This window comes from Triticum dicoccoides, chromosome 5A, assembly GCF_002162155.2.
Source record: "Triticum dicoccoides isolate Atlit2015 ecotype Zavitan chromosome 5A, WEW_v2.0, whole genome shotgun sequence".
In the NCBI taxonomy this organism is placed as follows: Eukaryota; Viridiplantae; Streptophyta; class Magnoliopsida; order Poales; family Poaceae; genus Triticum; species Triticum dicoccoides.
Genome location: NC_041388.1, coordinates 618,869,578 through 618,882,825, shown reverse-complemented (window position 1 = coordinate 618,882,825; position 13,248 = coordinate 618,869,578). Strand labels below are relative to the sequence as shown.

Genomic DNA, 13,248 nt, shown 5'->3' with positions numbered 1-13,248 from the left:
TTTGTTAAGTCTCGGCCAACTAAGACTTGGTTATGTCTCAGTCGATACTATATTCGTTTGATCTTGCATGAAGATCCGTGCAAAAAATATCCTTTTCGTTTTCTTTTTCCTTCTTATATATTATGTCACTTTGATTGAGACTTGGTTAAGTCTCGGTCGACTGAGAACTAACCACCACGCTGAACGCCGGCCGAACGCCCGACCGGTCACGCGCCACGCTGGCGTCGTGCGCCCACTCAAGCAGCCCCTCGCGCGAGACATGTGTATTTCGGTGGAGCCGTGAGGACCGCCCCTTCCTGCCTTACCTCTTCCCGTGCACTCCATCTCCTACCTTCAGCCGCGTCCTTCTCGCGCCATGTTTCTTCTCTCCCTTCCCCGCACTGTCGCGAAACCACCACAAGGCACACTTCAGTTGCACCGTCGTCCCCCCGTTCCATTCTTTTTCCTTCTCTGGCAAGGCAGGGAGGGAGGCCCCCGGCCATGGGCGCTGCCTTTTTTTCGCAGGAGGATCTGGCGCTGCTCTGGGGGAGACAAAGGGGGGATTGCGGCGCTGCCTGCCAGGAGCTTGCCACCCATGGGCCCGGCACCGCTAGAACCAGAGTCCAGCGATGCTGGAACGAGCAGCCATGGTTGCTATAACCAGCAGTCGCCGAAGGTGGAGACAGGAGAGGCTTCGGTGTTGCAACCGAGCTTTTGTTTTGCTGGAACCAGAGTCCCGAGATGCTGGAACCGGAGACCATGCTTGCTGCAACCAACAGCTGTCGGCGGCGAAGACGACGGGCTCCGGTGCTGCAACCATATATCATTTTTGCTGGAACCAGCCGGCGAAAAAGCTGCATCCACACATGACCAGTGCTGGAACTGAACGACGATATAGGTAATTTTGCTACAACAGGGTTTTTGTTTTGCTACAACCGGCAAAAAAATTGCTGGTTCCACATTAACAAATGCTGGAACTAGAGACCGTAAGCTTTTTTTGCTGATCGAACGTTTGATTTTTGCTACAACCAAAAAGAAATTTTGCTAGAACCAGCTCTCTTGTTTTGCTGGAAACGGGGTGGCAGGGTGCTGGGACGGGCTCTCTGTTTTGCTACAATCAATCACCGAGAGTTCTTGCTGAAAGAGTTGTTATTTGCTGGAACCGGTGTTCATTTTTGCTGGAACCGGGTTTTTTTTGCTACAATCGGTCAATGGAGTTCTTGCTGATGAGTTGTTATTTTGCTAGAACCGGTGTTCAATTTTGTTGGAACCAGGTAATTTTTTTCTTCAACCGACAAATAGAGGATTTTGTTGCTTTTGGACTTCTGTGTTGGGCATGACTGTGCAAGTTGACGGCCGCGACGACGCCGGTGGTGCTCCAATCATGGTGTATGGCGCTGGAACCGACCGCATCAGAGCTGCAATGGTCTGGTTTGTCAGCTACGGACACGACATGCGGCAACGACGAGCTTTCAGCAGAAGGGTGGCATGGGGGCTACGACGCTGGTGCTGCAACGAGCAGCGGCGCAAGGGGACGGGGTGCTGTCGCCCCTCGCCGGAGCGCAAGCGCGTGGGGGGCGAGGGCAGAGATGCTCGCGGGAAACAGGAAGGAGGGGATTTCTGTTTGCGTTGACCAACGCGAGAGGAGGAGATGGTTTAGCGAGAGGCTACGAATCACCGGATCGGAGGAAGAAGAATGAGGCGGGGTTAAGTGCCAGATCAGATGGACCTGGCTCGCTGCATCGGGCGGCTGGCGTTTGACCGGCCAACTGTTGGGCCGGTGCACCGGCGCAAATAACGCCCTTATAAATATACATCTCCTTCATGAATCATGCATATATCTTCATTATTTGGTATTTTTGCAAACTAACGTCTCATTCATAAATCACATAAAAACATAAATTATGTCCTTCATGTGTCACAAGCACGTAAGGTCCATTTTCCCCGAAGTCATTTGTTTGCTCCCACGCTGCGAATTTGTTGGCGGTGTGTTACGGTGTTCTTTTTGTCAGAAAGAAACACAAGAGAAGAAAAATCTACCAACACCTGTCACAACATAGAAAGCCATTGAAACCCTCTCCTCTAGCAATAAGGCACCCTGCCACCCAATTCTCAATGTTGTGCTACAGTGGAAGTTGATTGATGTTGTCGTTTTATCAACTTTAAGATTCCCACAAGTTTGAATGATTTGTGTTTGCTTGGTTGTCGTGACAGAGGAGGAAACATGTGGAAGATGTCGGTGTTTCTCACGACTTATTTGACGTCACACGAGAGTCACGCTCTCAACACGCATGGTTCCAAACTATAGCGATTCTTTCATTTGTATTTATGTATGTATTACCCTTTTGCTGTTGTGGAATATCGCGTAGATTTCATTTATTGTTCCGTTATGACGCACGGGTATTTAGCTACCATAGGAGGACAACTGCATAGCCAACGCCGCACCCTTTCTTGTCGCATACAAGTGTTGATGCTCCAGTAGGGACACATGCTTAACATCTATTTGTGCGTATTATAACTAAGCGCTGAGTCATCAGAGATAACAAAATCATCGGAGCAGAAGAAAAAGGAGCCGCTTTCATCAGAGTACTACATAGACAAAGCATTTAGGTGCTTCACAGTGCGACGCTATCTTCTCTGCCTCGGTGGACAGCGTGCTAGCAGCAACCCACGACAGGTCCTCCACGGATGGACGCCCTTGTCGGGCCATCACAACAGGATGAATGCGGCACCGGCCCCAACCAATCACCCAAAATGCCCATGGTTCGTCGAAAGCAACCGCGGAGCCCAACCACACATGTAAAACACACACACAAGCGACATTCAACACTCAGAAAACACGCACTGGCAGCAACTCTGAATAAAACGGCTCAGTCCAACACATGCTCTCCCACTCGGGGTGATTCAGATTTTAGAGAGTTCTGCAGGTACATACATACATCCGTGGACCATGGTGGCTCTTTGCAACTGCAACCAAGGGTGTGTTTGGGTCGCGGCACATATTTGGTTCACATAATGGCGACAGGTGCGACGAACCCGATGCTGAACCCGAACAAGATGCAGGTCAGCTCCTCGTTCTTGTCTCCCAGCAGCTTCATCTGGAGACTGTAAGAACCCTGAAGCACATCACAGCAACACAAAACGTCAGGATGTCTAGATGTGATCTTACTTGCAGCGGCCTATTGAGCCCCTTGTCTGTCACAAGCACTACAAGGGAAAATATCTAGACAAGTTCGGCACCGAAACTGAATGTGCACTGCGGGTATGCTTACTGGTGGGGTGTAAGATGGCAAAGTCTGTTCGCTGGCTAGTACGAATTCGCCCGTTGCGGGACAGGGAGTCCCAGCACACAAGTCGTGAGTCTCTGAATCGACGTGGAAAAAGAAGTACCACACATCTACCACCAGCTTCCCTTTGGTGATGGTTTTATCTGCCAGGTGTAAACAATAGTAAAAATGTATCAGGGAGATTCAGAGCAAGGAAGCAACTAGAAAAAAACACATTCTAGTTACAGAAAAATACTGTGAAATATGGGTGCATGCCGTTCATGCGTGTGTGTGCGTGTGCAGACACTAGTAGCAGATCCACGATAGACTAGGCCCAACAGACAAAAAGAATCTATATTTCAGCAGAAACCCTGCCAGATCCACATCACAAAAATTTCAATATTAAAGCCCTAGCGACCATGGTACTAACTATGAAGTGGAATATATAAAGTGTTTTGCAGGAAACACATGTTACAACTCACATTTCTTTCACCTATTGGCTATCAGAACAACTAACTGGGACATACTCCTACAAACCATTTCGGTTGACATGTCAGATGAATTTTAAGAGACTCAGGAAGCCTCGGCAAACTCAAATACAAGCATCGACAAACACAGGGAAGTCGTGAAAGTAAGGCCGATAAACATGCACGCATTACTGCAATTTGCGGCCAACAAATATTGGACGTTCCACAATCCAAACATGCAGGTGCAAAATATAGAAAGACAGTAACAGCTGCCTTGTCCAAACTCCAAAGAAGTCTTACAAAAACACCTAAAGAGACATATTCCCCAAATCTCAGTTCCTAACACACCACATTAGGTCCTTCACAAAACTCCAATTCGGTTGAAAACTTGAAATGTTACCGCGGACATGACTAATTCACATATAACAGTACATGGATAGGGCCAGCCAAACCTTCAGCAGGGCACTAATTTGATTGCTCGAAAAAATTGACACATCAAAAAACAAGCAAAAGTGCATCGATTTGATCTGACTACCACATACACACGGAGACACCGATCTAAACTCTGGAGTAGGCTGCTACCAACAATAAGCCATAACAAGGAGTACTCTACTAACAAGCTGATTCAAGTTGGCCGACAGCAGTCATGAGCACACCGCGCCACAATTCACAAGCCAAATCGCAAGGAGTTCAGGCTATTCGACGAAATCTTACCGGTGGAGGCGGAGATCTTGAAGGTGGCGGGCTCGCCGCGCACGACGGGGTCGGGGACGATCTCCACGCCGCTCACCTTCACCGGATAGTGGCGCCCCTTTTCTGCGGAACCAAACACCAACAGAAGCTCGCATCGCATACACAATCCGCGGAATCTCAAAAGTCAAAACGGGGACGACTTAGCCGCGAAAGGAGAGCTCGGAGCACTCACTGCAGTACTCGAAGTCTGCGGCGGCGGCGCAGGAGGCGGAGAGCAGGAGCGCCGCGGCGAGGAGGAGCAGGTCGCGGAGGCGGCGGTCGGTCGCCATCGCTGCGAACCAAAGCTCTGCGGTGTGGCGACTAGACCGGCAGGCAGGCAGGTGGACGCGAGTCGTGTCGCTGAGCAAGTGGGGCCGGTCAATCCAAGGAGAGAGATGTTGGCAGCAGTGTGTGTATGTGGAGGCCTATTTGGGCCTTGACATTGTCATTGCGTGCTTGACATTCCTATTTTTGCCCTAGAAAAATCTGTGTTTTAGAAGTTCGATTCAATGAGGTCAAAATAAAATAATTTTTTTACCATCTCTTTGAAGATCCATATCCTTATGGTAGTTTCGAAATCATACTTTTTAAAATAGATTGTCACTTTTAAAATATCTGGGATTCAACTTGAGTGTCTTTTTTAGATCGGATTCAACTTGAGTCGTGGAGCTATGATGTATATGAGATTATTGTTAACACCACTTGGTATATCCCGTGATTCCTACCTATCTGAATTCTAATTGGAAGCCCATTGTTCAACTTGCACACGCTGCGTGGGCCTATGGGGCTGCAGGCGCTGCAAATCGGCTGACCAAAATTTGTGGCCACCAGACTTCTACGTAGTTGCTCCCTTCTTTTGTATTAAGAAGAAAAACACCAAATAGCTAAATATAACCACCTTTGTCTCAAAAAAAAAGCTAAATATAACCACCTTCGCATCGTAAGGCTTAACGGGGTGCTGAATAAAACAACGAAAATGTTAACGCCCACACGCGTGGATCCGCATCCGTTCGTGAGCGCACGAATCTTGACATGTTTCTAGTGCCACGTAGGACAGGCCTGGTGTATGGGCGTTCAGCCGGTCGCCCACATGGCCGTTTCACCACACAGGAGGGACTGGCGTGTGGGCGTTCAGCAGTTCGCCCACACGCCACTTTGCACGCACACACAAGGGCTAGTGTGTGGGCATTTGGCATCTTGCCCACACGCCCTTCTCCTCTCCCACACCCAAGCTGCTAGTTGCCATGTATTTTTGCACTGCACATGGCAACTGCCCCTAGTGTGTTTTTATAAACAGGTGGCAACTCTCTTTTTTTACCCGAATTTGCCATGTGTTTTGCAGGGTACACGGCAACTGCCTAGTGTGCACGTAAGCAGATGACAACTCTCTTTTACCGAGTTGCCATATGTTTTTGCATGGTACATGGCAACTGCCCTAACGTGCATGTACATGGCAACTGTCCTAACGTGCACGTAAGCAGATGACAACTCTTCATTTTTACATGGCAACTGCCCTAACATGCTTGTGAGCACATGGCAACTCTCTCAACTGCCTAGTGTTAGTATGTGGCAACTCCTAAAGTTATGAAATCATGGCAACTACATTAGATCAGACCATACATGGCAAGTGCAGTTGAGCAACCATGGCAACTGCAGTTGTCCGACATGGCAACCATAGTTCAGCGACATGGCAACTGCAATTAAACGAACATGGACGAGGGTCTGGACCATGGCAACTGCGGGCGCGCGGTGACCGTCACGCGTGGCGTGCGGGACCAGGAGGTACAATGCCTAACATATGGGCATGTGGGCGTTATCAACTTCGTCCACACGCACGCGTGTGAGAGGGATCGGGAGGGGGGGGGGAAAGAGACGTGTGGGCGCTAATTGTTTTGCCCACACGTAGGTATGTGGGCTGCTCCTCTTATACACCACACAAAATGTGTGGGCGGACTTCCTAACGCCCACACGTGTGGCACTTATCGGCGTCCTAAAACAATAGGTTCATGGACCAATTCTCTATTTATTTCTTTTAGTAAAAAGACACTTGTTTTCCATTAGAATGGTCTTTCACTCTATTGCTGGTTTTCTGGGTATTTTATGGCTTACTAGCAAAGTATGTGTGCTAGGCAATAGATCTAAGGAGACGAATACATGTTCATAATCTCGAAAGAAAATCAATAAAATTATGTTAGGGTTTGCCCAAATTTTATTCCTCCTATTTGTTTGGATGAGGTGGGGGAGGGCATAGAGTCACGGGGTCATTATAGGGGTTTTCTGCAAATGTGCCTGGTTTGGAGATACTAGAGTTTTCTGCAAATGTGGCACAGATTCACGGGGTCATTTTGCAAAATACCGCATCTTGTCTCGCATGCCTTATATTAGGTGTAGATTGGACAGTCAGAAATGACTGGCAAGATCACGAACATACTCTTTTATAGGAGTAGATAAATGAATATTGATGGTACTTAGATTCTAGATAAAATGTTGATCAAAAAATTGTTTTTATCCAATAGACTAGAGGAGATCACATTGCAAAAATGAAGTTGCAGGCAAAGATCTAGTTACCAGGCGGAAAACTCGGTTATCGCCCGGTAACTGTGAATTCCCGATACCTCACAAGAAATTGCCTGGCTGAGCAAAAAAAAAACCTAATTCATGAATTTGAATGAATTTAAACTAAATTTTGTTGCATTGAATTTCATTCAAAAAATCATCTGGTAACCGCTCGGTATTTTCTGGTTAACGTGGTAACCAGAAATCTCGGTGCACAATGAGATTTTTTTTTTTGCATCCGGAATTGAAATCCTTTGTTGCAGGCAGGGAAGGAAAATGACACCTTGTTCGAAGTGAGACAACTGTGGCATTTGATTTCCACGTTTTTTGAAAGGCTCATAAAGATATATCGACGGGTCTTTTTTGCGACTAATTTACAGAAAATGGCACGGGCTGAACGAAGTACTGAAATTTGCAATAAACAGAGACAAAATTGTATTTCCTCTGTTTTTATTTAATCCGCATTTTAGCTTTGTTCAAAGTCAAACTTTGTAAACTTTGAACAAGGTGTCTGTTTGTTAAAAACAGACGTGGGCGTTCTGGGTCTTTTTCGACCGCCTTCGTTTTTCTACGACGTCAGCTGGTTAAAAAAATCACTGGCTGTACGTCTGGATTGCTGGACCACTAACAGTAACAGTACCACGAGCCTACGATACCACTTAACAGTACACAGAGCAGAAAGTCGTCTCCATTAAAATCATCTACCGTAAGCGGCGTATCCAGCTCTTCAACGCTGTACCATCACAGACCATAACACCACAGATGCCCGAATCCTGATACAGGAGTACCTCCTCTACTGTATACCATTTTCTGCCGTGTTTCATCCATAGTACGTTTGAAATGTAATCAACCGACACTTTCTTCTCTGATTCTCTCCAGCAGCCGGTAAAAACTGAACCCAATGCAGTGCCTACGATTCAACGAGCTCCCAGACTCTCAGCAGATCAGTGCACAAAAATAAGTTAAAATTCAAATGGACGGTCATTGTTTTGTTCGGATCAAGGCAGAAGTCGCGTGCCCTGGAATCGAAGGTGCCTGTCATTTTGCTCTATATCTTGTCTCGTAGAACATGAAGCCGCATGGGTGTCTGTGTTACTCCAAAGCACAATGAAAACTACGGGTTTTCGCATGATTGACCCTGCAAACCTGGGGGGAAGGGGGCTGCATGTACTCCACCTTGCTTAGAGACCAAGATTATATTAAAGATTCAGTTTGGGGGGTTGCCGGAATTGTAAATTGGTCAACTTGCTGGAGGTGTTTGAAATTGAATACCGAACTATCGCTGTTCGATGTTCTAACTGACACTGGAAGCCAAGAATATCGAATCGGCCCAAAGCGCTGATTCTGAACTGGTCTGCTGCATTTGCGAATCAGTGTATGGCAATGAGAGAATGCATTTACATTTCGAGCTTGAAACCCAACATTTGATTCAGTATATTCAAGACAACCTACTCTACATTGTGACATTGACACCCAATTTGCTAATGTCAAGTAATAATCCCTCTTTGAGCACATGTTCTGAACTTCTGATCGGGGAACTCTCAACCATTTGTATCAGGATTCAGGACAGAATGCTAGGCTGACTTGCATTTCCATCAGAAGTGAAACTAAGCTGAAACCGGATTTACACCCCAGATCACAAAAGAAACTTCTAATTGATTCCTAACCTGAACTTTTCTTTCACCAATCCCAATTTTCTAAAACAAGAGAAAAAGGAACGAGAAAAGAGCAAGAACATTAAAACCACGCAAGAACCTCTGTGTGGTGTCAGGAGGACAGCCTCGTCATGGCCAGCGGCGTGACCTCCGCGAGGGGCGTGGGCAAGGGGCTGGGCAGCGGCGAGGTCCGGCAGACGGGGCAGGTCGGGTGCTTCCGGAGCCAGGGGTCGACGCACTCCCGGTGGAACAGGTGGCCGCAGTCCGGCAGCATGCGGAGCACGTCGCCGTCGCCGTAGTTGTCGAGGCACACGGAGCAGCAGGTGCAGGTGGTGCCCAGCTTCCTGTTCTTGCTCCTCCGCGCCTCGCCGTACACCACCTCCGGGTACCCCTTGAGCGTGGCCTCGTCGATGCCGAGCTCCACGTCGACGTCGTCGCCGGTTGCCCCGCCGCCATCGTTGTCGCCGCCGCCCTCGCGGCGCCGCGCACGCCGCCTTCGCCGGGCCGTCCCTTCGGCGTCGGCGGCGGCCTCCGGGCCGGGCGGGGGCGCGCGGGTGCAGAAGTAGGAGGCGAGCGTGATGGTGGTGATGAGGAGGAGAATGCCGACGGAGACGCCGACGCCGTAGCCGAAGCCGCCGATGCGGTCGGAGCTGAACATGCCCACGGAGGTGCCGTCGCCCGGGGTGAACCGGCCGGGCGCCGGCGGGGCACCGGCGTTCATCCCGACGTCGCGCTCGTCGCCGCTGGACCGAAGCGAGCGGAGGCTAGCTAGCTAGCTAGGAGAGGTGAAGGTGAGGAGTCGTTGGTGGAATGGTGGTGGTGGAGAGGGGAGAGCGATTCCTGATCGTCCGGTGGGGTTTTTGTTTGGGGTCGAAGGAAGGGAGGGAGGGAGCTCGGATCCAGCGGGCGGAGGTTGCTGCGAGGGGGACGTCAACGCTTTGCATGTTGCGGGGAGCGGGACGGGGAGACGACGACTAGGGGAGCGAATACCATGTACGGGTACGAGTAGTGCGGGAGAGCTGTATTAATTGGATGCGTCCGGGCTATGGCATCGATCGAGGTCAATGCTGCGTCGGGCGATTTTTAAAATGCTCGTTCGGTTTGGTTTGATTTGGTGCCCTCTTTCCTGCATGTTTTTGCTGTTGATTTCTGCTTTTTTTTCAGTTCCGCCGTGGTCAATGCAAATCATGGTTCATGGGCTGACTTTTGCGGCTTCTTCGGTTGTCTTTCTTCCAATTTTGTTTTCCAACTTGTGCGAGAACCTATACCGTGCAAATTTTTATACGTCCTTAGAAAACATCTACTCTCTCCTTTTTGGTTTATAAGGCCTATCTCAACTTTTTTGTTTTTCCAATTTAAAGGGCTCATCTCCATCTTATTTTTAATTTCCAATGCACATTAAATATTTGCATGCAAGAATTAAAAAGAAACACACTAATGCATGTAATGTTCCTACTCATCTACTCCCTCCATTCCCAAATACTTCCTCCGTTCTAAAATAGATGACTCAACTTTGTATTAAAGTTACTATAAAGTTGAGTCATCTATTTTGAAACGGAGGGAGTATAAGTCTTTCTAGAGATTCCAACAAGTGACTACATGCGAAGCAAAATGAGTGAATCTACACTCTAAAATATGTCTACATACATCCGTATGTTGTAGTGCATTTGAAATGTCTAAAAAGACTTATATTTAGAAACGGAGGGAGTAGTGGTCAAGCATGCATGCACTGTAATTAGTCCAAATTAGTGCATGAGTTTAATTAGGATAGTTTTGTAAAGTACGAGATACATTCCTCCAATCACAAAATGCCTTGGTTGATGAGATTTGAGATTTGAGCCTTATAAACTGGAAGGAAGGGAGTAGATGTGAATTAGACAAACTATTTTTATATTACAAATAGGCGTCTGTCCATTACCAAGTGGCATGGTATTCATTTTTCTAAAGTAGGACGTTTATGATCGTGGGAGTGGGGAAAAACATGCATGTAGAAAATGTATAACATGGCAGTGTAAAATGCTTATAGAAAACTAGAAACATATAAATGTATGGTAAGATGGTAGCGGTCGGAAATGCCTAATGGAGCTCGAGCTCCATGGAACCCTTTATTTGAAAAGTTCAAAAATCAAAATTTTATGTTTCATGGAGGAATACAAGCATACACACGGATCTATACTACTTTTCTGCAAAGTTTCATGGCGGAATACATTTATACGTGAGCTACACAAAAATGACTAAATCACATATTTCTAGCACATGTATTGTTCACTATAAAAGTACATGGTTCTTTTTGTACAGCCCACACCAAAACGTATTTCGCGATGAAATTGTACACACATCTAGTATACATATATAAGTACTTGTGTATTTTTTAAAAAAACTAAAAAGGTAAAAATTTAAATGTTTGAAAATTTCGGACTCCATGGAGCCCGAGAACAAAAGGTCCACTCTTGGTAGTTGTTGGTTTTTATAATATGTAATAACACATAAAAAATCAGACGAGATGACTAAGTTTATACCATTAATTTCATAGATACAATAGACTTATATAAGATTGGGCTCGGTGATTTCATTTTTCTTCAAAATTGCATGCATCATTAGATCATTGCGGAAAGCATAAATTTCTATGGGTTCCAAGTCAATAGACTAGACAAGCTTTGTAGGGAAATTTCCTAAATGGCACAGTCCTCTAATTTTGTTTTATAAAAACATTTAAATCAAATAAGAAGCCTTGGCAATGGTACCGTTGTCTTAAACCTTCTTTGATTAAATGAATGATGCATGGATGCATCCTAGGATGTAGAAGTTGAAATTTCTTCCAAAGAGATATCCCCTCTGAGGGAGTCCTGGATTAGGGGGTGTTCGGATAACCGGACTATACCTTCAGGCGGACTCCTGGACTATGAAGATACAAGATTGAAGACTTCGTTCCATGTCCGGAAGGGACTTTCCTTGGCGTGGAGGCAAGCTTGGCCATACGATATGCAAATCTCCTACCATTATAACCGACTTTGTGTAACCCTAACCCTCTCCTGTGTCTATATTAACCGGATGGTTTTAGTCCGTAGGACAACATAAACAACAACAATCATACCATAGGCTAGCTTCGAGGGTTTAGCCTCTCCGATCTCGTGATAGATCTACTCTTGTACTACCCATATCATCAATATTAATCAAGCAGGACGTAGGGTTTTACCTCCATCGAGAGGGCCCGAACCTGGGTAAAACTTCGTGTCCCTTGCCTCCTGTTACCATCCGGCCTAGACGCACAGTTCGGGACCCCCTACCCGAGATCCGCCGGTTTTGACACCGACATTGGTGCTTTCATTGAGAGTTCCTCTGTGTCGTCGCCGTCAGGCTCGATGGCTCCTACGATCATCAATAGCGATGCAGTCCAGGGTGAGACCTTTCTCCCCAGACAGATCTTCGTCTTCGGCGGCTTCACACTGGGCCAATTCACTTGGCCATCTAGAGCAAATCGAAAGCTACGCCCCTGGCCGTCAGGTCAGATTTGGAAGTTTAAACTACACGGCTGACATCCGCGGGGACTTGATCTTCGACGGATTCGAGCCACTGCCGAGCGCGCCGCACTGTCACGACGAGCATGATCTAGCTCTGCTGCCGAACAGTGCCCTGGAGGCCGCACCCGCATCGGCTTCGACCCTTAATTCGGAGCCAACTGCGCCGATCGAGGATGGGTGGTTGGACACCGCCTCGGGGGCTGCGCTCCCAACGGCGATCGCGCCGAACACCAGCCCCGCACTCTGCGAGACTCGTGACTCCAAGGAGCCGGACTCCTCTCCGGACTCCGAACCCTCCGCGCCCCTGCCGATCGAATCCGATTGGGCGCCGATCATGGAGTTTACTACCGCGGACATCTTTCAGCACTCGCCTTTCGGCAATATTCTGAAGACACTAAAGTCTCTCTCTTTATCAGGAGAGCCCTGGCCGGACTACGGTCAGCAAGGTTGGGATACAGACGATGAAGGAATTCAAAGCCCACCCACCACCCACTTTGTAGCCACTGTCGACGATTTAACCGACATGCTCAACTTCGACTCCGAAGACATCGACGGTATGGACGCCGATGCAGGAGACGATGAAGAACCAGCACCTATCGGGCCCTGGAAAGCTACCTCGTCATATGACATATACATGGTGGACACCCCAAAAGAAGGAGATGGCGATGGAACAACGGAGGATGACCCCTCCAAGAAACAGCCTAAGCGCCGGCGTCAGCGGCGCCGATCAAAATCCCGCCAAAACAAATACGGTGATTCCAGCACGGGAGACAATAATACTCCGGAGAGTGCCGAAGAAAACCCCCTCCAGCAAGATTTAGCACAGGAGGATGGAGAAACCAGCCCTCATGAGAGAGCGGAAAACAGAGAGGTCGAGGATGATAATTATATGCCTCCCTCCGAAGACGAGGCAAGCCTCGACGACGATGAATTTATCGTGCCAGAGGATCCCGTCGAGCAAGAGCGTTTTCAACGCAGGCTTATGGCCACGGCAAGAAGCCTCAAGAAAAAACAGCAACAGCTTAGAGCTGATCAAGACTTGCTAGTCGACAGATGGACTGAAGTCCTTGCG

At 47.8% G+C, this 13,248-nt stretch overlaps 2 protein-coding genes across 2 annotated transcripts; both read right to left on the bottom strand.

Annotated features, from left to right (window-relative positions):
* Positions 1–2,801: 2,801 nt before the first annotated feature.
* Positions 2,802–4,839, bottom strand: LOC119303462 (MD-2-related lipid-recognition protein ROSY1-like). Its single transcript, XM_037580591.1, has 4 exons — positions 4,638–4,839; positions 4,427–4,528; positions 3,252–3,409; positions 2,802–3,095 (listed from the first exon to the last, which is right to left on the bottom strand). The coding sequence occupies exons 1-4, from the start codon at positions 4,732–4,734 to the stop codon at positions 2,988–2,990; spliced, it is 465 nt and encodes a 154-aa protein (XP_037436488.1). The 5' UTR covers positions 4,735–4,839; the 3' UTR covers positions 2,802–2,987.
* Positions 4,840–8,423: 3,584 nt separating this feature from the next.
* Positions 8,424–9,624, bottom strand: LOC119298114 (putative RING-H2 finger protein ATL71). Its single transcript, XM_037575629.1, has one exon. It carries the CDS (start codon positions 9,374–9,376, stop codon positions 8,768–8,770), a length of 609 nt encoding a protein of 202 aa, XP_037431526.1. The 5' UTR covers positions 9,377–9,624; the 3' UTR covers positions 8,424–8,767.
* Positions 9,625–13,248: the final 3,624 nt, after the last annotated feature.